Below are 24,839 nucleotides of genomic sequence, written 5' to 3' on the forward strand. Positions count from 1 at the left end.
CGGCCCGCGGGCGCGGCCCGATCCGCGGGCGCGGCTGATGCGTGGGCGTAGCCTGCGCGGGCCGCGGACCGCGCCCCGATGCCCTGCCAGTCCCCAACCTCAGAAAGGTTGGGGACCACTGATCTAGAGAATATGGGGTGGACAACTGGGCTGGCTCTACCAACAGGCTGAGTATCAATGAACTATTTGAACATGAATCAGAGAATGGAAAAAGCTACACTTCCCCTTTCATCACAGCCACTTATCAGGAGCACCAACCAATCATTATCAAGGCAATACAAATTTTCATGTACTGGCATCCAAATTTGGTAGACAAAAAAAATTGACAGGAAGACTATTGCTATCACAGGACCCCTGACAATACTGATGTCAAAAGCAGAGGCCATAAGACTTGTATGATCCAATTACAAAATCTGATGCAAATACTCCAGGCTGTCTACAGTACTGCATGTATCAGCCTAAAATCCAGTGACATAATAATATAATTCAATTGTAATTCAGTTTCAGTGGGCAGATACACTCCCTATCTATTTATTTATTATATTTATATACCGCCCTCCTCGGAGGGTCAGGCTCTTGAAACCATCACACTGAAACATTCATCACCCAAAAATATAGGAAATGAAATTCAAGGTAAACATCCCTAAACACCAAATACTCAAAGGAAATTTAAATTATGACTAGAATAGGCCCTGGAGGCCTGGTATCTGACACTTTTCAACTTTATTTTCTGACACAGAATGTAATTGTCACTGTCTTGATGGAAATGCAACAAGCTTTCCTCTACCTCCTTCTCCCTGCTCTGCCCCAACAGCTGACTTGCAAATGCTATTGAAGATCCATCATGCAACGCATTACGTCTGGATACCTGGTACTACAGGAGACCCAGTTATGTAGCTATGGGGACCTAGCTACACAACCAACTGTTCTGGCATAACAGAATCTAACTTGCTCCAACCCACACATTACATGATCCATGATGAATCCATAGCCTTGAAGATAAAAGGGTTCCCTCCTGAACTGGGATCTGCTAGTTAATTTTATCACTGAGGTAAGTGATCAGTGCAAACAACGGTAAACCAAAGACTTTCCTCAGAGTACATACACTGCTGGCACAGGGACTCACCTGATCAGAGTCTAAAAGGCAGTAGTTTACTCGTAATTGAACCAGCTGTGCAAGAAGATCCAGAACTTGCCTCTGCAGTTGCACAGAAGTTGTTGTAGTATATTGCTTCAAAGCTTTGATGACAAGGGGCTCAAACAAACGGATGTGATTATGAATAATGTTCTATAGAAAAAAGTGAAAAAGGCACAACTGAATAGGATTCCAGTTTAAAAAATAAGTTAAAATAAACTGCACAATTAAAGCTTTTAATCACTTATATAAATTGATAAATTATATAAATAGATACATAGATGCAGATACACAGTCTTTGTTATTGCAATGGCTCAAGATGCAGCCCTTAAATGTCATCTTTCCTCCAAGGTTGGGGACAGAGGGTGGCACAAGGAGAGAGAACCTCCCAGTGGCAGGCCCTAATTCTCTCTCTGATCACAGAATAATAGAATCATAAAATAACAGTATTGGAAGGGACCTCCTGGGACATCTAGTTCACCCTCCGCACTATGCAGGACAACCCTATTGCTCATCTACTGTAACCTGCCACACTCTTGAATCTTCACAGAATCAGCCTCTCAGTCAGATGGCTATCTGCTTCAAAATTTCCAAAGATGGAGAACCCACCACCTTCCAAGGAAGCCTGTTCCACAAAGAAACCACTCTGTCAGGAACTTCTTCTGGATGTTTAGACAGAATTTCTTTTGAATTAATTTCATCCCACTGGTTCTGATTCGTCCCTCTGAGGCTAGAGAGAACAACTCTGCTCCATCCTCCATATGGCAGCTTTTAAATACCTGAAGATGGTTACCAGATCCCCTCTCAATCGTCTCCTCTCTAGGCTAAACAGGCCAAGCTCCCCCAACCTTTCCTCCTACGTCTTGGTCTCCAAACCCCTCACCATCTTTGTTGCCCTCCTCTGGACACGTTCCAGTTTGTCAACATCCCTCTTCAACTGGGGTGCCCAAAACTGAACACAGTACTCCAAGTGAGGCCGAACCAGAGCAGAGTAAAGCGGAACCATCACCTCCCATGATCTGGACACGATACTCCGTTTGATACAGCCCAAAATCCCTTTTGCCTTTTTAGCCACCAAGTCACACTGCTGACTCATGTTCAATGTATGGCCTACTAAGACTCCTAGATGCTGTTTAACATTTACATTTACCCCCTTGCACAACAGATTCGGAGCCTTGGGCTGGGTTGTTATCAATATGTTGATGACATCCAGCTGCATCAGTTCATGGGCGGCCATCTGTCTACATCCCCAGATTCTTTTGTTAGATCTTTGGAAGCTTTGGTGGACTGGCTCGAATGGAGTTAGCTGAAATTAAATACAGTGAAGACAGAGGTCCTCTGGTTGGTTTGGTATACCCCAGATGGGCTCCTGGCTCTTGATGGAGTCTAATTAACAATTTTGGTGACCATCAAGAGCCTGGATATGACACTGGATGCCTCTCTATGTATGGAGACCCAGGTCATGAGCATTGCCAGCCAGGCTTACTTTTTTTAAATAATTTTATTATTATTATATGAAGCATTTACAGAAAAGTAAAGAGAAAAAAGCGACCAGCTGATATGGTTTGCCATCCTCTTTTAACATACATATTCAGTTCCCCTCACATATTAATCCTAATCTAGAAGTTTTTACCATTTTTCTTAGCAAAATGATTGTTAATACTTATGAGAGTATAATCTGTTATAAGAATATATTCTATTATTATCTTAAGTGATATAAGGTCAGTCCCCTTCATAAATTGGCCCTGACCTAAGAATTACTGCTGCTGTCTTGTTAATACATATGAAGTATAGTTTGTCATCCTCTTTTAGCTTACATATTCAGTTCCCATCACATATTGATCCTGATCTAGAAGTTATTACCATCTTTCTTAGCAGAGTAATTATTGATACATATGAGAGTATAATCTATTATAAGAATATATTCTATTATTGTCTTAGATGATATAAAGTCAGTTCCCTTCATATATTGGTCCTGTCCTAAAAGTTACTGCTGCTGTCTTCCCCACAGGAAACCAGGAGAATGCTCCACTGTTCATCACATCCTTCAGGTGGTCGCAGAAAATGAAATTGTGTTTTTTTCCATAGTAGAGTGTTTCTGATTGTCCTTCTGTCAGGGCCAAAGAAGTCTCTTGCTTGATTCTTGCTTGCAGTCGCCTTTAAGTAGGCTTTATCAATCTTTATCAATCTGGATCTCTTCCTCTGGTCGCACAGAGATATCTCCTGATAGCTTCCTGCATGCTATTGCCTTTGAATAGACTCTTTTTATTTTGTTGATCCAAATCACTTCCTGCTCTAAATAGACTTCCAGGTTTTCGGTGCTTTCCTTCCTTAAATCTGTTTTCCCAAGTTCTTCCAAGGTGCTTTGGATTTTTACGTGCCTAGCTCTCTCCCCCTCCTGTTGATTAACTTCCAGACATTGAATTCTCGTTTGAAGTATTGTTGGCTGAGTTGTGTTTTCATCAGCTATTTTTTCCAGACCGTCGATTCTGTCTAACAGCTCTTTCTTAGTCTTTCGGATTTCCTTTTCCACCTTATTGACTGCTTTCAATATCTTTGAGTTCCCTTCGCATAACAAATGGAAAAGCTGTGCCTTAGTTAATTTTTCCATAGTTCTAGGCAGTCACAAACTATAAACAGAAAGTCTCATGAGGTCTCGCGGGAGCACGAGCGATCCAAAATTATCAGTTTGTCGATCTCCGTATCAAGTCAGCTTCCCCCACTGAACTCTCTCCAGCAAAACTTTAAAGTCTCTCTTTTCTTGAGCTCTCTCTTTGTTTGGTTAGTGGTTATAATTAGCTGGGAGCCTCTCACTCGACGAAAGAAGGAATTCACTTGTAAATTGGTTGGGGGGGGGAGAGCTTGTGGGGAAAGAAAAGGAAAAGCCAGAAAGCTTTCAATCCTTACTGTTGTAGACTTCGGCTCCTGTCAGTCTGGTAAAAGATGATCTGGGAAGAATGTAGGGTCAGCTGATCGTTTCAGGCTTAGAAAGTTATTTACGACAAGGGCGCCATCATGACCTTAAGCACATGCCGTGGTTGATCCGGAGAGCTTAGTCTCCCTCCCTCTCCACGGATCTGTAGGACCCTCAGGATGCCATTCCCAGTTCCTGGGGCAACCGGCTAGCAGATTTGCGTATCTGCTCAGGTCTGCCAGGTGCGGTTGCTCCTGACCCTCAGCATGGCTTAAGAGCCGGACAGAAGCCCAGCTGTTACGGCGCCATCTTCAGTAGAATCCTCCAGCCAGGCTTACTTTTAACTTCACCAGGTGTGGCAACTACAGACTGAGTTCCATGTATCCCCCATGTTGTATGTAAACCGCCCTGATCCATACAGAAGGGTGATATAGAAATCAAATAAATAAATAAATAATTTAAACTAGCACCCCATCTGTCAACACCTGACCTAGCTGCAGTTATCCACACAGAGGTCACCTCCAGACTACTGCAACTCACTCTAAGCAGGACTACCCTTCAATCCAGAAGCTTCAACTGGTCCAGAATGTGGATGTACTTGCTTCAGGCTGAGAACTGAATCAGATTCAAGGTTTCAATTCTTACCTTTAAAGCCCTAAATGGTTTGGGATCCTCACATCTTTGGGACCACCTCTTCTAATATGTCCCGCGAGGGAGTTGAGTGATCAGAATCTACTTAGGATCCCTGGCTCTAGGGAAGTCAACCTGAACTCTACGAGAACCAGGGATTTCTAAGCCCTAGTCTCAATCTAGTGGAAAACTGTCACAAGAAATCAGGGCCCTGTGGAACCTTAGACAGTTCCATAGGATCTGTAAAACAGAGTTGTTTTGCCAGGCCTATGTTTGAGGTCTGCGGTGAATCTAACCACCTAATACTCAGTTTGTAGCCATTAAGCTATACTCTCAGTGAGGGTTATGTTAAGTAGATTCCCCCTTCCCATATAAGAACACTATGAGAGGCAATGGTAGCTGTGTGGTTTTAAAATGTTTTAACTGTATTTAACTAATATTAAATATTTTGTATATTATAGAGTCCTTTTGAGAAAGGTTGGAATAAAAGCTGAACAATGAATGAAAATGAATGAATGAATGAGCCCCTACTCCCTACTCCTACAACTGAAAAGAAAAGCTCTCGGGAGCAGCAGGCAGAGTAGATCCTCAGGAACATTGACCCTGGGAGTTGACACAAAGGATTCATAGGCGTTCTAAGGATAAGGATGCCACACCTTTTTTAATGCACTAAAAATCTGGACTCCAGATTCGTATATTGCAATTCTATGATATGAAAAATAGTTAAGTAGAGTGCTAGCTGACTAAGAAATAATATGTAAAAACTGTTACCTAGGATCCCTGATGAGAGGAAAAAGCACATAGCATATCTATCTATCTATCTATCTATCTATCTATCTATCTATCTATCTATCTATCTATATCTATATCTATATCTATATCTATATCTATATCTATCTATCTATCTATCTATCTATCTATCTATCTATCTATATTTGTAAGCCTGCCTTTCTCCCAGGCAACTGTGAATTGAATTAGGAAGGAACTACTTTGAATAACAAATTACAGGGAAATATGTCAGGGATGATCTGTAGGGTCTAGCAAAGGAACTGCTAGTGCCCAAGAGTTGGGAGAAGGCGTGAAAAGTACCATCAAATTGAAAGTAACTTATTGTGTGACCATGTAGTGTTTTCAAGACAAGAGATGTTCAGAGGTGGCTTGGACTTTTACAGTCTTTGAAGGATTCAACAATACATGTTACAGTGGCAATCTGATATCTTCAGATGCTAACCTGCCGAATGCCATAGGAAGGGGGGAAGAGCACGTAATCAAGGATCACAGAAGTTCCCCCTACTTCTAGTTTGTACTTTCCCCATCCCAGTCTGACCCAACTAGATCCCCAAGCTCAATGGCGAGCAAATGTTTCTAGCTTTACTGCTAAGTTCCTGCAGTTCTATGTCTAACAGTCTGCATTTAATTGAATTAAATGCAGCCTTTTCAGATACCAGATACAAGGGTCTAAAGAGAGTCCTATAGATTTAATTTTCCCTCAATGTGTCTTAACTAAGTACATGACTCATGTTCAGATAGCATAAGGGAAATTAGACTATTGGGGTCAGATCTAAAATGAATGCGAAGCCAGAACTTGATTGTTATACAATACAATACAATACCTTTATTGGCATAAAGCAGATAAGCAGGATAAGTTAGTCAGGATACGTCAGACAGTTTAAATTTAAAAACTGAGGACAGAAATTCAGCCGTAATAAAAGTGACGTTGGCATCCTTATCACTCAGTAAAAATTGGCAAATCAGGTCTCTTGAATGGTTTCTCCGTTTTGGTATGAGAGGTATGATGTGCCTTCTCTGTTCAGTGAACAAGGGACAATCCAGTAGGATATGTTGGATGGTGTCAGGAGAACTTGATTCACAGGTGCATAGTCTGTTTTCGAAGGGGATCTTGGCAAATCTCCCTTGTAATACTTTAGATGGAAAGGCGTTAAGCCGAGCAAGTGAAAACGCTCTGCGATGGAGGGGATTTGCCAAGTTATGGAAATAAGCCGGCATTATCCCGTGCTTCACTTGGAGACCAAGCGCACAAGGAGAGCAGATTGCTGGCACGGTGGGATGGATTTTTTGAAATTCCTGATCAAGTAGCCTTTGTTTGATCTGGTACATAATGGAGGATTCATTCAGAGATAAGATGTAATCGTAGTCAATGCCAATTTGTTGGAGTGTAGTCAGGATGGTAGAGAACCATTTAAATTTAAAAGTGTCTCTCAGTAAATAGGCCAATAGACTATCTGATCGAACCCTAAAATGCAGTTTTAGCCAATATTTAAAGGTGAAAATCCAGGCCTTAGTTTCGAGAAGATTGTGTCCAGTTTCAAGACATAAAGAGGAGTAAGGGACGCAATTTGGAGTTCTCAAAATCTGCCGGAGAAAGGCAGACTGTAACCTCTCTATGTTTTTGTTAAAACCTGAAATCCACAGAGGGATACCATATAAAATTTGGGGAAGAATTTTAGAGTCAAACACACGACAGACAGCTGGGACAAACTGATTGCCTTTAAGGAAGAAAAAACGGTTTAGATGGGTAATGGAACAGTTAGCCTGCAAAGTAATCCTATTTCTGTGTTTGGTCCAGTGCAAATTATGTTGGAAGGTGATTCCTAGGTATTTGAAACATTTGACCTGCTCGATTTTATGACTACCAATGCGCCAGTTTGAGGGAGACCACTTCTGTGCAAAGACCATCACTTTGGTTTTTTTTAAGTTTATCGATAGGTCATTGAGTTGGCAATATTCGTAGAAAGCATTCAGATATCTATTCAGACCAATTCTGGAATGGGAAAGCAAAACGGTGTCATCAGCATACAGAAGAAGTGGGATTGGCAGTTTACCTATTTTGGGTGGATGACCATTTATGAGTCTTAGGGTTTTTGGGAGATCATGTAAAAAGAGGTTGAATAAGAGAGGAGCAAGGATGCAGCCTTGTTTAACTCCTCTCAGGATGGGAATTTGATTAGTTAAATGACCCTTTTCAGTAAGTTTAACCTGACAGGTATTGTTGGAATGGAGGTTCACTAGAAGTAGTAATAGGCGCAAATCAATATTAAGGTCTTGCAATTTTCTCCATAGTAAACACCTGGAGATAGAATCAAATGCACCCTTGAGGTCAACAAAAGCTACATAGAGTTTCCTCCTACCTGTATGGAGATATTTGTCTGCAAGAGAGTAGAGGGTTAAGCAGTGGTCTAAGGTGGAACAGTTTTTAGTGAAGCCAATTTGTTCAGGATCTATTAGGTCATTTGAAGTCACCCAATCTAATAGCTTAAGTTCTAGTTGTTTGGCATACATTTTGCTGGCAATGGATAGAAGGCTAATAGGGCGGTAATTTTCTGGAGAGCTGGAGCCACCTTTTTTATAAATAGGCACAATGATTGAGTTAAGCCAGGATTCAGGGAATATTCCCGATTGGTCGATGGCTGTAAAAAGGACAGCCAGGAGTTGTTTCCACCAGTTAGAGTTTAGTTTAAATAGTTCAGCTGGTAGACCATCAGGCCCTGGAGATTTGCCTAATTTTAGTTCTTGGATAAGGTTTTCAATTTCATCTAGGCTAACAGGAGACCAGCTAGGAAGAGAATCAGCAGAGGGTAGGCTGAGATGATTGTTTTGGATTGGGGAGGCAGCAAAAAGTGTAGAAAAATAATTGTGCCATGTTTGGGAAGGGAAACTTGATTGTTAACAACCATGCTCTGGTTTACAATAGTCTTTGGCTGGTTTCTAGACATAGGACTGCGTAAGAGACACAGTTCAGGGTCCCAAGGATTTTACGAAGGAAGATAGATTGGAGACTTTCAACTGCTTGGTTAAAAGCGCTGATCCAAATAGGGATGCCATAGAGCAGTTGGGCACTTAGTTTCCCATTGAATACTTTGAGGGCTGCTGGCACATACTGGTTTCCACTGGTGTAGAAGAAACGTATAATTGCCAGGGCACTAGTTTTTGCAGATGTGATTGCATATTTCCTCTGTGTAGCCCAATTTGCATTATGGTGAAAAAATATCCCCAAGTATTTGAAGCTTTTAACTTGTTCAGTGTTGTTACTTCTTACATTCCATTTAAGAGGCTTCCAAGGCTTTCCAGAAACCACAATTTTTGACTTCTCACAGTTCAGAGCAAGTTTGTTTACTTCACAGAAGTCCAGGAATTGAACCAGTAAGAGTTTTAAGCCAGTTTGTGAATGGGACAGCACTACTGCATCATCTGCGTATAAAAGCAGTGGGATGTGAAGAGAACCAATTTTGGGCTATGGCCAGAATTGGGGGATAAGGACGGAGGAAGGTCATTTATAAAAAGGTTAAATAGGAGGGGAGCCAAAATGCATCCTTGTTTTACCCCTTTGTTGATTGGTATTTTTGGAGTAAGACTCCCAAGGGGGGTGAGTTTGACTTGGCAACAGGTAGAAGACTAGAGTTTCCTTATAAGATATAGGAGCCTTTTATCTATCCCCATCTTTAACAGCTTATCCCAGAGAAGATCTCTAGGGATAGAATCAAAGGCCCCCTTAAGGTCCAGAAAAGCTGCAAAGAGCTTTGGACCCTCTTTCTTACTATATTTGTTGACAAGGTGGGCAAGGATGGTGCAATGACCACGGGAGGATTTCCCTTGACAGAATCCAACCTGCTCAGGACCTAAAATCTTTTCCTTAGTCAACCACAAGGTAAGTTTATTTGATAGGAGTTTGGCATATAGCTTCCCAACAATAGAGAGAAGGCTGATGGGTCTATAATTGGTTGGGAGTGAGCGGTCACCCTTTTTAAATACTGGAACCAGGATTGCATTTGTCCATGAGTCAGGCATTAAGCCTGTTTTGTTAATTACAGTCAAGAGAGCAGCCAAGAGAGGAGCCCACCAGTCTGGGGAGGTTTTAAGCAGCTCAGGAGGGATCGCATCAGGTCCTGATGCTTTTCTAGGCTTTAGTTGATCAATACAAGCCCTGCCTTCATCAGGTATCCCTGGGGCCCAGTCTGGGATATCTGACAGGTTGATCTCGAGGTTACAGGAGCTGGCAAATAAACAAAGGGAAGAGGGGAAGATAAGCATCCCCACCCCACCACACTAGAGGAGGTGTACATAAAAAAAATGGCTTTGCAATTGTTTTCGCCATTATCCTTCTATTTACAACAGAGGGCATAGGGATGCAATTAGAACTGTCTCTCCAAGTACAAGATAAAAAGTGGACAAGCAACCATTCAAAATGATTTTTCTTTTCAACATTTCCACAAAGAATCACAAGCAACAGTTTAATACATTTATGGTTTCTACCTTGTCAGCACGATGCTTCGCCACACTGGTTATATTGGTTTTCAGTTGTGCAGAAACCTTTTGCAATACGTCAAACCATCTATAAAGTAAATACCCATTATTAGTACCCATTTATTCTATCACCAATGCATAGAAAGTAGTCAGAATCATTTGTCAGCCCATTTCCAAGTGGGCTGATATTCAGTCTAAAACACAAGATGTAGGAGACAACGTGTTATACATGAAGAAAAAAAAAGAGTTGTCCTTACCTATAACTGCTGTTCATTGAGTAGTCACCTGTGCAGCCACACATGGTTCTGTACATGTGCAGGTTTGCCAGAGAGGATTTTTGTCAAACCATCTAGAGGCCTTTTGTCCCTGTCCCCCTTTCCCCAGGCTCTTTCCCACTTCTTCCAGCATGATATGGAGGAGGTGGTTCATCTCTGCCACTGCAAGACTGATGTAAAGTTTATCAGAATGAGTTAAGAGCTCAGGGCAGGTGGGAGGGATGTGTGGATGCACAGATGACCACTTGATGAACAACAGTTACGGATAAGCGCTATCCTGATTTTATCATCGTAGTTCCAGTGCCATGCCATGTGGCAGTCAAAGTTAGAAACTATACTAATTAAAGCAGGAGATACAGCAATATAGCAATTGTACTTGTCAATGAAGTTGAAAAAGGTTCCCCATGATGTTCTGATGGATAAATTGAAGGACTGCAATCTGGATTTTCAGATATTTAGGTGGATAGGGAATTGGTCAGAGAACTGCACTCAAAGAGTTGTTGTCAATGGTGTTTCATCAGACTGGAGGGAGGTGAGTAGCGGGGTACCGCAGGGCTCGGTGCTCAGCCCGGTACTTTTTAACATATTTAATAATGATCAAGATGAAGGGGTGGAGGGACTACTCATCAAGTTTGCAGATGACACCAAATTGGGAGGACTGGCAAATACTCCGGAAGATAGAGACAGAGTTCAACGAGATCTGAACACAATGGAAAAATGGGCAAATGAGAACAAGATGCAATTTAATAAAGATAAGTGTAAAGTTCTGCATCTGGGTCAGAAAAATGAAAAGCATGCCTACTAGATGGGGGATACGCTTCTAGGTAACACTGTGTGTGAACGAGACCTTGGGGTACTTGTGGATTGTAAGCTAAACATGAGCAGGCAGTGTGATGCAGCAGTAAAAAAAGGCAAATGCCATTTTGGGCTGTATCAACAGGGGCATCACATCAAAATCACAAGATGTCATAGTCCCATTGTATACGGCACTGGTCAGACCACACCTGGAGTACTGTGTGCGGTTCTGGAGGCCACACTTCAAGAAGGATGTACTTAACATTGAAAGGGTACAGAGGAGAGCGAAGAGGATGATCTGGGGCCAAGAGACCAAGCCCTATGAAGATAGGTTGAGGCAATTGGGAATGTTCAGCCTGGAGAAAAGGAGGTTGAGAAGGGACATGATAGCCCTCTTTAAGTATCTGAAAGGTTGTCACTTGGAGGAGGGCAGGATGCTGTTTCTGTTGGCTGCAGAGGAGAGGACACGCAGTAATGGGTTTAAACTACAAGTACAACGATATAGGCTAGATATCAGGAAAAAATTTTCACACTCAGAGTAGTTCAGCAGTGGAATAGGCTGCCTAAGGAGGTGGTGAGCTCTCCCTCCCTGGCAGTCTTCAAGCAAAGGTTGGATACACACTTTTCTTGGATGCTTTAGGATGCTTAGGGCTGATCCTGCGTTGAGCAGGGGGTTGGACTAGATGGCCTTTATGGCCCCTTCCGACTCAAAATCATTTATTTACGGTCATTTAGACCAACATTTTTGAAGCACTACTATACAATAGCAGTCTGTAAAAGGGAAGGTAATACATTAAAAGGTTAAAAATGCATCAACAATAAACCCTTCAAACTCTATGATTCTATGATTCTAAAAATAAGTAAAAGTACGTTCTGCTGTATCATAGGAGGTACCATGAAAACATGTAAATTAAATGCAGAGTTCAACTCCAGAAATCTAAGTCCAAACTTATTGATAACGACACCTTTTGATTCATAAAAATAGCATAAACGACTGTTCAAGGATTTATGTCAGCTTTGCCAATAGGGAAGAACTGGTTGACGAGGTAAAAGTTGTGGGCACACTTGGTAGTAATGACCATGTGATTGTAGACTTTATGATCTTGGGGAAGAGAAAAGCTGATCGTAGTCACACATACTGGATAGACTTCATGAGAGCAAATTTTAACAAATGTAAAGTTATGTTGGGTAGAGTCCTGTGGTCAGAAAAACTTAAAGAGATGGAAGTCCAAGAAGGTTGGGAGTTTCTCAAAAGTGAAATACTGAAGGCACAAATTGCAGACAATTCCCTTGAGAAGAAAAAGAGTTGTGGAAAAGCTGGGTTTGAGAAACAAATAACCATTTCAGTACAAAACACAGGTACAGGTATGTGATAGCACGTTACTTTTAATGCTAATCTAATTGAGCCTGTTGGAAGGTTCAGTTTGCTCTGAAGGAAAAGCTGAGAAAGAATTTATTAAATGCTGTTCTATATAGTTTTCTGTGAAGTTAGCGAGTGGAACTGGAATATCAAATTCTATTTTGCTGGCTAAAGTAAAGAGAGCGTCTATATTTGACTGTTTGCATACTGAAGGGAGTAATTACGTCTCCTGGCTCATGGGCCCTTTTATTGGTTTCCACTGAGCTTTTAGCATTGTGTTTGATATACCCTCCTCGATGGCGTTAGTTTGCCTTTCTACTGACCCAGAGAACTTTGGCTCATCAGGATTACATTTCAGCTTGTTCACTTATTCAGCCCATTACTAACTCCAAGCACTGGTTCAGTAAGCAGCATCCTTGGAATTCAGTCAGAGCTGTGTAACATCCACATATCAGTGACACTGCAGCCCATACCTCCTGATGACCTCACCCAGTGATTTCATATAGATATTAAATAATACAGGGAGGATGAAATAAAGCCCTGAAGCGCCTCACAGGCCAACAGCCATGGGGCAGACAGGGAATCCCCCAACACTACCTTTTGAGTCCGGTTCCCCAGGTAGGAGTGAAATAACTGTAACAGAGAGTCCCCATACTGAAAAGTTTCCAAGGCCACTGAGAGATCCAGCAGAACTAGCAGGGTCACATTCTCCCATCCGGTTCATGGTAGCGGTCATCAACCAAGCCAACCAAAGCAGTCTTCCAAAACCTGATCTGAAGCCAAGTTGAAATGGGTTCAGAAAATCAGCCTCTTCCAAAAGCCAACAGAGCTGGAAGGCAATAACTCACTAGAACTTTGCCCAAGAATGGAAGATTGGAGACTGGATGGAAATTTTCCAAAAAAATTGAATTCAGTATGGCTTTTTCAGCAGGTCTAATCACAGCACCCTTTAGCGTAGATGGCAACTTCTGCTCTGAAGGAAGCATTACCCACTCAGCCAACCCTTTGATAGCTTTTATTAGCTGGAAGAACAAGAGTCAAGAACACAGGGTGGTGGGTCTCACCTGTTCAAGGATGTTGTCCAGATTCTTGGGATTCAATTCCTTAGGGCTATGATGTGAAAGTCCTTGAATCCCATGAAACAGCTTAGCTGGACAATTACATGGTGGAGAAATGCCTTTTCAGCATCAAAACTGCCACAGAATAGGCTCCAGTATGGGTTCTATGCTGTGTTCTATCAGCATCATTCTGAATTTTCCACCAGTGGAGGGCTAGCCATTGTCCCTCCTGTTTCATCGCCATCAGTTTGGCCCTGACCAGGGGAAGAGAGCACTGGGGACAATGGTGCCAACAGCCTGGGCCATATCCCTATTCCAGAGAGTGGTCAGAGCCTCAACAGAAAAATGGTAGCCCTAGAACCTAGCAAAGTAGCCCAGCTAAAACCTTTAACAATAAATCCGGACTCCAGATGGGGAATGTACAGACCACTGGAAGGAAGAATGTGCTTTCCGGTACATAGCTCTGTGGGAGATTTAGACCTCTACCTGAAATGCTCACTGGTGAAAAACTGCCTTTTGAAGTTGTTTAAAATTCTTATGCTGTACCTTGAACAAATGCATGTGAAAAATTAAGTCCAAGAAGCAAAATGAAGAAGAGTTGGTTCTTATATGCCACTTCTCTCTACCCGAAGGAGTCTCCAAGCGGCTAACATTTGGCTTTCCTTTCCTCAACCCACAGCAGACACCCTGTGAGGTGGGTGAGACTGAGAGAGCCCTGATATCACTGCTCAGTCAGAACAGCTTTATCAGCACTGTGGCAAGCCCAAGGTCACCCAGCTGGCTGCATGTGGGGGAGTGTAGAATTGAACCTGGCTTGTCAGATTAGAAGTCGCACTCCTAACCACTATACCAAACTGATGTGTTTGGGTGGACCCAGCTGCCATGGTGGGTGCATATCCTACGCTTTCCATACTGTTCCACTGGATAGTACCCTTCTTATAGTCTACCCAGAATAATGAAGACATCTCAGGTACTCAGCTTCCATCTTAATTCTTTGGAGTCTTACTTCCAAGTCTGCCTCTTAGCAGCTGGAGGAAAGAAGCCATTCTGGTGTGGCACCTGCAGCAGGAGCAGAGTAAGAGCCCTCCACTTTGCTCTCAGTACACCAAAAGAAACATGCCAAAAATAAAAGATAACTGAATAATGAAAGCATGTTCAGTAATGAACCTTCCTGCCCAGGTCCTCTCACATACAAGGAGGCCAAAGATCCTATCTGAAATTAGGAATATCAGTGGTGCTTACCCAGAAGTGTCATGTTCCTGTTCAGCCTGCACCATATTCCTTAAACTAGCATCAGCCAGGGCTTGTGTAAAATGCGTATAAGGTGCCATGAAGCAATAATGATAAAGGCCGGGTCTCAGGTTAGAAGAGCCCAAGCGCTGTGCTTTGCCTTGAGATCCTCTGGGCTTTGAAGACAAGCAGTCATACTGGGAAGCCAAATTAGTGCCAAACAGTGTCTTCAGCAGCTAAGGAAAGATGGAGAAACAATTCAGAAGTCAGGCAAAGTCATATAAACTCTAAAACAAAAGAGTGAAATGAACTTCATTATCACAGTTTCTCAGTCTGCTGGCTACAGGCTCCCAAGGAGCTTTGCTGGAAGGTGGCCTTCAGGAAACCTCCTGGATACACACTGAATTGAGCAACTAACTCCAGCTTTGAAGGTCCTGTTCATGCCCCTGCCTTCACACCGGACAACCATTTATGGCAGCTTCTTAAAAAGAAGGAAAAAACAACTTCACATTTCCCCTTATTTTGCTTTCCCATGCAATCAATTGCAATTGCCTCCGGCTTATGTTTTCAAATCATATTTATTATTAAAGTAATTTATTAGGTATGAGCCAGTTTGAATGTATGATGAGGCAAAATAAAACATTGGACTCACCTGAAGGATTCTTCTCTTCAGTGGGGGGGGGGAGTTATCCAGTCAGGTAGCTAGGACTATTTACGCAAATTTGTGCAGCAACCTTACAGAGCCTGACCTTCCACTCTTGCCCAAGCCATCTTCCCATGTTTCTGTTCCTTATTCATTTATGTGTTTGTTTATTCATCTTGCATCTGTTATTCATGGTACATACTTGTCTGCACATCTTCCCTTGGGTGGAAATTGGATAACTTCACCCAACTGATGAGAAGAAAAGAAGCCTTCAGGTGAGTCCAATGTTTTGTTCGCCTTCAGCGAGGGTGAAGTCACCCAAGATGGTTAGCTGTACCCAAACTTCACACTAGGGTGGGGCTACAGATCCCTCTTCAGTCTCGTGTTACTTGCTGCAGACCTCTGTGACCAAAGGTTGCCACCACTGAGTCCATCTGGTCAATGTGGTAGTGCTTGACAAGGGTCGTAAACAAGGGCCATATTGCTGACCTTCAGACCTCCACCACTGGTGCTCTGGTAGAGAAAGTTGCAAAGGATAAAGCAGCTGGTGTGGAGTGTGCCATGATCCTTCCTGGTGGGATCTTGCCTTGAGACTCATAGGCCTTGCTAGTACAATGTTTGACCCAGTAGGCTACAGCTGAGGCGAACACCTTTTTGCCTCAGTTCTCGATGCCATGTGATATAAACAGGGCGTCTGAACACCTGAAGCCTGCTGTCCTATTCCAGTCGGCTCGCAGCGCCCTGTGCACATCTAGCTTATGGCACTCCTTGTCTCCCTGGTTTTGCTGCCTGGGAAAGAAGGACTGGAATACTACTGGCTGTTCCAGGTGGAAATGGGAGTTGACCTTTAGAATGAAGCTGTGATCTGTCCTCTGTTTGTTAAAGCCCAAAATCCCATTTGTCTTTTTTAGCCACTGAGTCATACTGCTGACTCATGTTCAATGCATGGTCTACTAAGACTCTGAGATCCTTTTCGCATATGCGGCTGCCAAGACAAGTCTCCCCCACCTTATATTGGTGTATTTGGTTTTTCCTACCTAATTGCAGAACTTTACATTTGTCCCTATTGAACTTCATTTTATTCAGTTTAGCCCACTTCGTGAGCCTATCAAGATCAGCCTGTATTCTGTTGCTGTCTTCAGTTGTGTTTGCTACCCCTCCCAGTTTAGTATCATCTGCAAATGTAATAAGTATCCCCTCTAATGCCTCATCCAAATAATTTATAAATATGTTGAACAACACAGGCCCCAGGACAGATCCTTGGGGTACTCCACTTGTCACTCTTTTCCAAGAAGATGCTGCAGCATTAACAAGTACCCTCTGGGTATGATTTGTCAACCAGTTATTGATCCACCTGACAGAATTAGGATTCATACTTCATTTTACCAACTTGTCAACACGAATATCATGTGAAAACTTATCAAAAGCTTTACTGAAATCCAGATAGACTATGTCCACGGCATTCCCCTGATCTAGCAAGGTAGTCACTTTCTCGAAAAAAGAGATAAAGTTGGACATGACTTGTTCTTGCGAAACCCATTTTGAGTCTTAGAAATCACAACTCTCAGTTCCAGCTGCTCAAGGACCGAGTTGTCAGGATCAGTGCCTGCCCTCTGTCATTTCTCTAGCAGACAAGGGTGCCTCCATCTTGCCCCCTTATATATTTTGTTTCCTCCTTGTAACCCACGTTTACTCACTATTCCCATGCATTCATGCTTTGTAGTTGTTCGCTTTAATTGTTTACTTTGATCTCTGCCTGCTGGCTCTGCATATTGTCTCCCTTTTGAAAACATTGTAACAGGGACCCTGAATTGTTGGTGACTCCTCAGCCGATCTAGGGCACCAGCAAGCTAGGATAATTGTTTGACAAAGATTATGGGATATTGCTCTTCAAAACAATAAAAGCACAGATACATTCTAATCCTGTAGCAGGAAACAGTGATAAAAGCTTCATCCCACGAGACGACTGAAGATAGCGCCGTACTAGCTGGGCTTCTGTCCGGCTCTTAAGCCATGCTGAGGGTCAGGAGCAACCGCACCTGGCAGACCTGAGCAGATACACAAATCTGCTCGCCGGTCGCCCCATGAACCGGGAACGGCATCCTGAGGGTCCTACAGATCCGTGGAGAGGGAGGGAGACTAAGTTCTCCGGATCGCCGCGGCATGTGCTTAAGGTCATGATGGCGCCCTTGTCGTAAATAACTTTCTAAGCTTGAAACGACCAGCTGACCCTACATTCTTCCCAGATCATCTTTTACCAGACTGACAGGAGCTGAAATCTACAACAGTAAAGACTGTGAGTGTTCTGGTTTTTCCTTTCTTTTCCTCACAAGCTCTTCCCCCCCTTCTCAACCAATTTACAAGTGAATTCTTTCGTTAAGTGGGAGCACCCAGATAATCACACCCATTAATCAAACAAAGAAAGAGCTTAAAGAAAAGAGAGACTTTAAAGATTTGTTGGAGAGAGTTCAGTGGGGGATATTGACTTTATACGGAGATCGACAAACTGATAATTTTGGATCGCTCGAGCTCCTGCGAGACCTCACGAGACTTTCTGTTTATAATCTGTGACTGCCTAGAACTATGGAAGAATTAACTAAGGCACAGCTTCTCCATTTGTTATGCGAAGGGAACTCAAAGATACTGAAAGCAGTCAACAAGCTGGAAAATGAAATCCAAAAGACTAAGAAAGAACTTTTAGACAGAACCAACGGTTTGGAAAAAACAGCTGATGAAAACACAACTCAGCCAACAATACTTCAAACGAGAATTCAATGTCTGGAAGTTAATCAACAGGAGGGGGAGAGAGCTAGGGACGTAAAAATCCAAAGCACCTTGGAAGAACTTGGGAAAACAGATTTAAGGAAGGAAAGCACCGAAAACCTGGAAGTCTATTTACAGCAGGAAGTGATTTGGATCAACAAAATAAATAGAGTCTATTCAAAGGCGACAGCACGCAGGAAGCTATCAGGAGATATCTCTGTGCGACCAGAGGAAGAGATCCGGATTGACAAAGTATACAGAGCCTATTTAAAGGCGACTGCAAGCAAGAATCAAGCAAGAGACTTCTTTGAAATACTCTATACAGGAATTATCAGGCGACACTATGGAAAAAAACACAATTTCATTTTCTGCGACCACCTGAAGGATGTGATGAACAGTGGAGCATTCTCCTGGTTTCCTGTGGGAAAGACAGCAGCAGTAACTTCTAGGTCAGGGCCAATATATGAAGGGAACTGATTTTATATTACCTAAGACAATAATAGAATATATTCTTATAATAGATTATACTCTCATATGTATCAACAATTACTCTGCTAAGAAAGATGGTAATAACTTCTAGATCAGGATCAATAAGTGATGGGAACTGAATATGTATGCTAATATGTATGCTAAAAGAGGACGGCAAACTATACTTCATATGTATCAACAAGACAGCAGCAGTAACTCTTAGGTCAGGGCCAATATATGAAGGGGACCGACTTTATATCACTTAAGATAATAATAGAATATATTCTTATAACAGATTATACTCTCATAAGTATTAACAATCATTTTGCTAAGAAAGATGATAAAAACTTCTAGACTAGGATTAATATGTGGTGGGAACTGAATATGTATGTTAAAAGAAGATGGCAAACCATATCAGCTGGTCGCTTTTTTTTCTCTTTTACTTTTCTGTAAATGCTTTATATAATAATAAATAATAAAATTATTACCAAAAAAAAGCTTCATCCCACTAAGGTATTTATATACTTTAGAGCAGTGGTCCTCAACTACCGGGCCACTGCTCCCCCCCCCGCAGTAAGAAACTTCCCAGGCCGCAAGCAAATCGGCCGGCAAGCTTCTTTCTGTGGGGGGGGGGGAGCGTGGCCGGCGGCGCAAACACACATGCACGGCAGGTTCGCGCGCATGGGCTGCCGTGCATTCGCAGCACTTGGATCGCCCTCCCCCCCACCAGTCCGCAACCTGCTGTCGAGTACCCTAAAGTAGAGCAATGGTCCCCAACCGACCGGTCGCGGTCCGTGGATCAGTCGGCAGTTAAATATTGCAGGGACATCACAGGTTGAACCCATGTCACTGTCTCCTGTAGAGCCCCTGCAGTGCTTTAATTTGCTGTTTGAAGAAAGGGCACATTTCTTTGCCCATTACCTGTTGCACACACACAGTTGCCATCATTGGTTCCCTGTTGAAACAGGATTTCAGATAACCCAAAATTTCTTCAACATACTGGAAGAAAAAAAATTAGAACAAGATGTAGTTAAACAAACTTTCAGCAAAAAGATATATTTCTTATCATTAAAATGAGCAATTTAAGAGACATTAAAGGTAAAAAATGATATTTTACAAAAACGTTGCAAAACATTTTATTTAGCCATTCATTTATTCAAAGGCATTAATTAAATTAATTAATAATTAATTAATAATTGGTAATGAATGAATGAAATAAACCATTCATTTATTCAAAGGCATAAGCCATTTTCAACTCACTTTTCCAATGTCTTGAAGAGTTGCGAGCTCTAAAATTTGAGACAGGACATCCAGGGCTGAACGCAGGAATCCACCAAATTTCTCTGTGGTGTTCTGGAGATCCAGGGTGACCTAACGAAAGGAGATGGAAAGTGTCATTATGGAAATTTACCAAACTAGTGACAAAGTGATTCAGAGTGCTAATAAAAGTCAGGTGTTCTGTGGGTAAATGTATTCCAGACAGGAAGATAATGTGATGAGGAAACTTTGCTTGCTTTATTTCAATGAGATGAGATGCACTGTTTACTGTATGTACTGTACGTATCTTACTTTTGTAGCCTGCTTTCTGCTTTGTCCTGCCTTAAGATTGTTTTCCAAAGAACAAACAAACAAACAATGTTGTAACCCTAGACTGCATAATTCACTGGAGTTCTTGGCTGTCTAGCTGAATTGTAATCTACCTTGAGTCTCAGTGAAAAAGGTGGACTATAAATGAAGTAAATACAAAAACATTTTTCCTCTCTTGTGAATGTAGAAAATGTGAACATGTTCTCTGGGACCTAACATTTATAAAGTGAAGAAACTCAGCTCACAAGGATTACTTAGATAATGTCAGACCAATTCCGCAGGGCCTGCAAACCGAAGCTCTTCCACCAAGCCTTTGGTTGAGGCCAATAAACCAACTCCACCAAACTACAGCCAGGTCAGCTTGTGATATATTCCAGTTCCTAAGCTGCCTGGTACCTGAAGGACAAACATGCTTTCAGTTCCCACAGCTTAGCTCATCCTCCCCAGCCCCCCCCCCCCGTCTCCCACACTCTGGTAGTGCTAGATTGCACCAAATGTTTAGGCTCCTTTGAAAGGCTGGCCATCACCTTCCCAAAGGAGGGGGGGAAGGAGGTGAGGTTGGGTTTAGCAGAGGAACGTTCCCTCGATTTGCCATTCCTGTATATGCCTTATAAGGATGTCTACTTCTCTGAATAAAGAAATTTGCTTTTAAAGAAGTTTTCCTGTTCAGTTCATTGAGCACTCCCCCCCCCCAGCCATCAAACAGATGAAGAACAGATCCATGGTGCAGTGTTTATCATTAAAATGTTAAATGTTCTACTATTCAGTGTTATGCTGTTAGTAACGTTATACATTCACAATTATGTTTTTCTTTATATTGGATCACAACCATGTTTTTTTGTCCTGTATCAAAAGTTCAAATGCAAATCGCCCTGAGCTGCAACGGAGGGCAGTGTCTGTATGTCTGAGAGTGAGTGAGTGAGTGAGTGAAAGAAGGACAGACAGACAAGAAGGAAGGAAGGAAGGCAGAAGGCATGTGCAAGTTTTTCAGTAAAAGAACATGGTACCTTATAGTTGGCGTGGGTTGCTTTCAAAACATCATACAGCTTCAGATAGGAAGGCAGGTGATAAAAGTTGCCCAGCAGTGATGATTTGCTTGCTGGAGTTGGACCTGAAGCATCTATTTGCCTTGGAGCTGATAAATTTAAAGAAAGAAGTATTATATTTTCAGAGTGCTAAACCCTTAGAGCCAGTGTATCATCCCTGCCCAGGGGTCACACAACTTCTCTATAGTATTCCAATTTTAATAGACATGTTGCCAGGGAGGACAGATGGTTTGTTACCCACTAGTCCATACTTTCTGTGTAGATTAATTCATTCTACTTCCCATTAAAGATATACCCATTAAAGATATACTTATCTCCCATGCATAAAAATGCCTACCGTGTATTTCTCTGTACAGTAAAGGCTTTGTTTCCCAGCACTCATGGGAAATAAGAACTGCCAGATACTCAAGCTTACTGCTGAGCCCCACCTTCCGCCCAGGGAATGCACAACAGCCAAATCCCACCCCACCCGGAATGCCACGATAAGCGCCCCCATGCAGCGCTGGCTGCCAGAAGCACACAGCCCCAGGCACTAGCTGGAGAGTCGTGCCAGTCTGGTCGCTGAGGAGGAGCTTGTCCCCAGGGCAAGGCTGTTCACTGAACATTCTGGACTGGGGGAAATTGTTGCTCTTCCTGAAGAACACTTAAGTGCCCTTAAATCTTCAGAATGTGACTAGAAATAGGGCTACATTTTTACTACCTAGGGATAAAGCAAGCAAATCATTCAACCTTGTGGAGTTCAGTCAGTATATTGTTGTGATAAAAAGGTGATCATGAGGGGCAGAAACAAAAGGCTGGGGCAGAGAACTGAAGCAGGGGGTGGATGATAAAGCAGACAGTACTACAAAAGAATGGATGGATTGTACAGGGCACAGCCAAAGCAGTGTCCCCCATCCTCTGCATTGCTGGACAGACTGGTCCTTCCTACCTGGGCTGTTTTCAGTGCTTTTTTTAGGGCTCATTGCTGCAGATGCCTGTTCGGTAATTTCCTTCTCTTTTCCTTTGCGCCGAATTGGGCTCAGAGAGGGTGGATTCGTTAAAGATGGTAATGTTGCCTCAAAAAGAAAGTGACCATATAAATCCACATGCTTACATCATCAATAAATGATTCATATTAGCTTTAAACAAACAGAAAACTGAAGGAAGGGAGGAGAATTGTTGGTGACTCCTCAGCCAATCTACTGCTGCCCACTACCATATCCTCATTTGGACTGGAGTTGGAACGAATCTATTAGACTTTTACCTGAACTATTTTTGTATTACACAAATTTACAGTACTGTATGGCAGGGGTAGTCAACCTATGGTCCTCCAGCAATGCTGGCAGGGGCTCATGGGAATTGTAGTCCATGGACATCTGGAGGACCACAGGTTGACTACCCCTGCTGTATGGTTAATACTCACGATTGCCTTTATGAAGATTTATAAATGACTATTTTGTACTTTATTTAATTCAGATGACCATCAGGTCTACTACTGTGGACAAGAATCTCGCAGAAGAAATGGAGTAGCCTTCATAATCAATAAGAGAGTAGGAAAAGCAGTCTTGGGATACAATCCCCAAAATGACAGAATGATCTCAGTTCGAATCCAAGGCAAACAATTCAACATCACAGTGATCCAGGTCTATGCCCCAACCACTGCTGCTGAAGAGGATGAAGTTGATCAGTTCTATGAAGCCCTACAACACCTTCTAGAAGCAACGCCAAAAAATGATGTGCTTATCATCATGGGGGATTGGAATGCTAAAGTAGGAAGCCAAAAGATAACCGGGATAACAGGCAAGTTTGGCCTTGGAGTACAAAATGAAGCAGGGCACAGGCTGGTAGAATTTTGTCAAGAGAATACAATGGTCATAGCAAACACTCTTTTCCAACAACCCAAGAGACGACTCTACACATGGACATCACCAGACGGTCAACACAGAAATCAGATTGACTATGTGCTCTGCAGCCAAAGATGGAAAAGTTCTATCCAGTCAATAAAAACAAGACCAGGAGCTGATTGTGGTTCAGATCATGAGCTTCTTGTTGCAAAATTTAGGTTTAAATTGAAGAAAGTAGGGAAAAGCACTAGGCCACTCAGGTATGAACTAAATCATATCCCCGACGAATACACAGTAGAGGTGACAAATAGATTTAAGGAATTAGATCTGATAGACAGAGTGCCTGAAGAACTATGGACGGAGGTTAGCAACATTGTACAAGAGGTAGCAACTAAAACTATCCCAAAGAAAAAGAAATGCAAGAAATCAAAATGGCTGTCTGAGGAAGCTTTACAAATAGCTAAGGAGAGAAGGGAAGTGAAAGGCAAGGGAAAAAGAGAAAGATACACCCAATTGAATGCAGAATTCCAGAGAAAAGCTAGAAGAGATAAGAATGCCTTCTTAAATGAACAGTGCAAACAAATAGAAGAAAACAATAGAATGGGGAGGACCAGAGATCTTTTCAAGAAAATTGGAGATATGAAGAGAATGTTTCATGCAAAGTTGGGTATGATAAGGGACCAAAATGGTAGGGACCTCACAGAAGCAGAAGAGATTAAACAAAGGTGGCAAAATTATACAGAAGAACTATACAAGAGCGAGCTTAACATCCCGGATGACCACAGTGGGGTAGTTACTGACCTGGAGCCAGACATCCTGGAATGTGAAGTCAAATGGGCCTTAGGAAGTCTGAGCAACAATAAAGCTAGTGGTGGTGACAGCATTCCAGTTGAACTATTCAAAATCTTAAAAGACGATGCAGTAAAAGTGCTACACTCAATATGCCAGCAAATTTGGAAAACTCAACAATGGCCACAGGATTGGAAAAGGTCAGTTTACATTCCAATCCCAAAGAAGGGCAATGCCAAAGAATGTTCAAACTACCGCACCATTGCACTAATTTCTCATGCTAGCAAAGTTATGCTCAAAATCCTACAAGCTAGGCTCCAGCAATATGTGGACCGAGAACTTCCAGAAGTACAGGCAGGATTTCGAAGAGGCAGAGGAACTAGAGACCAAATTGCCAACATACGCTGGATCATGGAGAAAGCTAGGGAGTACCAGAAGAATGTCTACTTCTGCTTCATTGATTATGCTAAAGCCTTTGATTGTGTGGAGCACAACAAATTGTGGCAAGTTCTTAAAGAGATGGGAATACCAGAGCATCTTATTTGTCTCTTGAGAAATTTATATGCAGGTCAAGAAGCAACAGTGAGAACTGAACATGGAATTACTGACTGGTTCAAAATTGAGAAAGGAGTTCGGCAAGGCTGTATACTGTCGCCTTGCCTATTTAACTTGTATGCAGAGCACATCATGAGAAATGCGGGATTAGAGGAGTCACAAATTGCGATCAAGATTGCAGGGAGAAATATCAACAACCTCAGATATGCAGATGATACCACTCTAATGGCAGAAAGTGAAGAGGAACTAAAGAGCCTGTTGATGTGGGTGAAGGAGGAGAGTGCAAAGTTTGGCTTGAAACTCAACATCAAGAAAACAAAGATCATGGCATCCGGCCCTCTCAATTCCTGGCAAATAGATGGGGAAGAAATGGAGATAGTGACAGATTTTATTTTCCTGGGCTCCAAGATCACTGCAGATGGGGACTGCAGCAAAGAAATTAAAAGACGCTTGCTCCTGGGGAGGAAAGCTATGGCAAATCTAGACAGCATCCTAAAAAGCAGAGA

General features: G+C 42.4%; 1 protein-coding gene across 4 annotated transcripts in view; it reads right to left on the bottom strand.

The window, feature by feature from the left end:
- HTT (huntingtin) overlaps positions 1-24,839 on the bottom strand; it is a 241,735-nt gene that overhangs the window by 93,945 nt on the left and 122,951 nt on the right. For 3 of the 4 annotated variants that reach the window (XM_077301601.1, XM_077301600.1, XM_077301603.1), the window contains 7 exons: positions 22,095-22,221; positions 21,128-21,255; positions 19,794-19,904; positions 19,455-19,532; positions 14,672-14,895; positions 9,951-10,029; positions 1,127-1,288 (listed from right to left, as the gene is read on the bottom strand). In XM_077301601.1, coding sequence (XP_077157716.1) covers positions 1,127-1,288; positions 9,951-10,029; positions 14,672-14,895; positions 19,455-19,532; positions 19,794-19,904; positions 21,128-21,255; positions 22,095-22,221 — 909 coding nt within the window. The remainder of the gene's footprint in view (positions 1-1,126; positions 1,289-9,950; positions 10,030-14,671; positions 14,896-19,454; positions 19,533-19,793; positions 19,905-21,127; positions 21,256-22,094; positions 22,222-24,839) is intronic. The other variant, XM_077301602.1, reaches the window with a different exon arrangement.

The sequence above is a fragment of the Paroedura picta genome, chromosome 10 (assembly GCF_049243985.1).
Source record: "Paroedura picta isolate Pp20150507F chromosome 10, Ppicta_v3.0, whole genome shotgun sequence".
NCBI classification, from domain to species: domain Eukaryota; kingdom Metazoa; phylum Chordata; class Lepidosauria; order Squamata; family Gekkonidae; genus Paroedura; species Paroedura picta.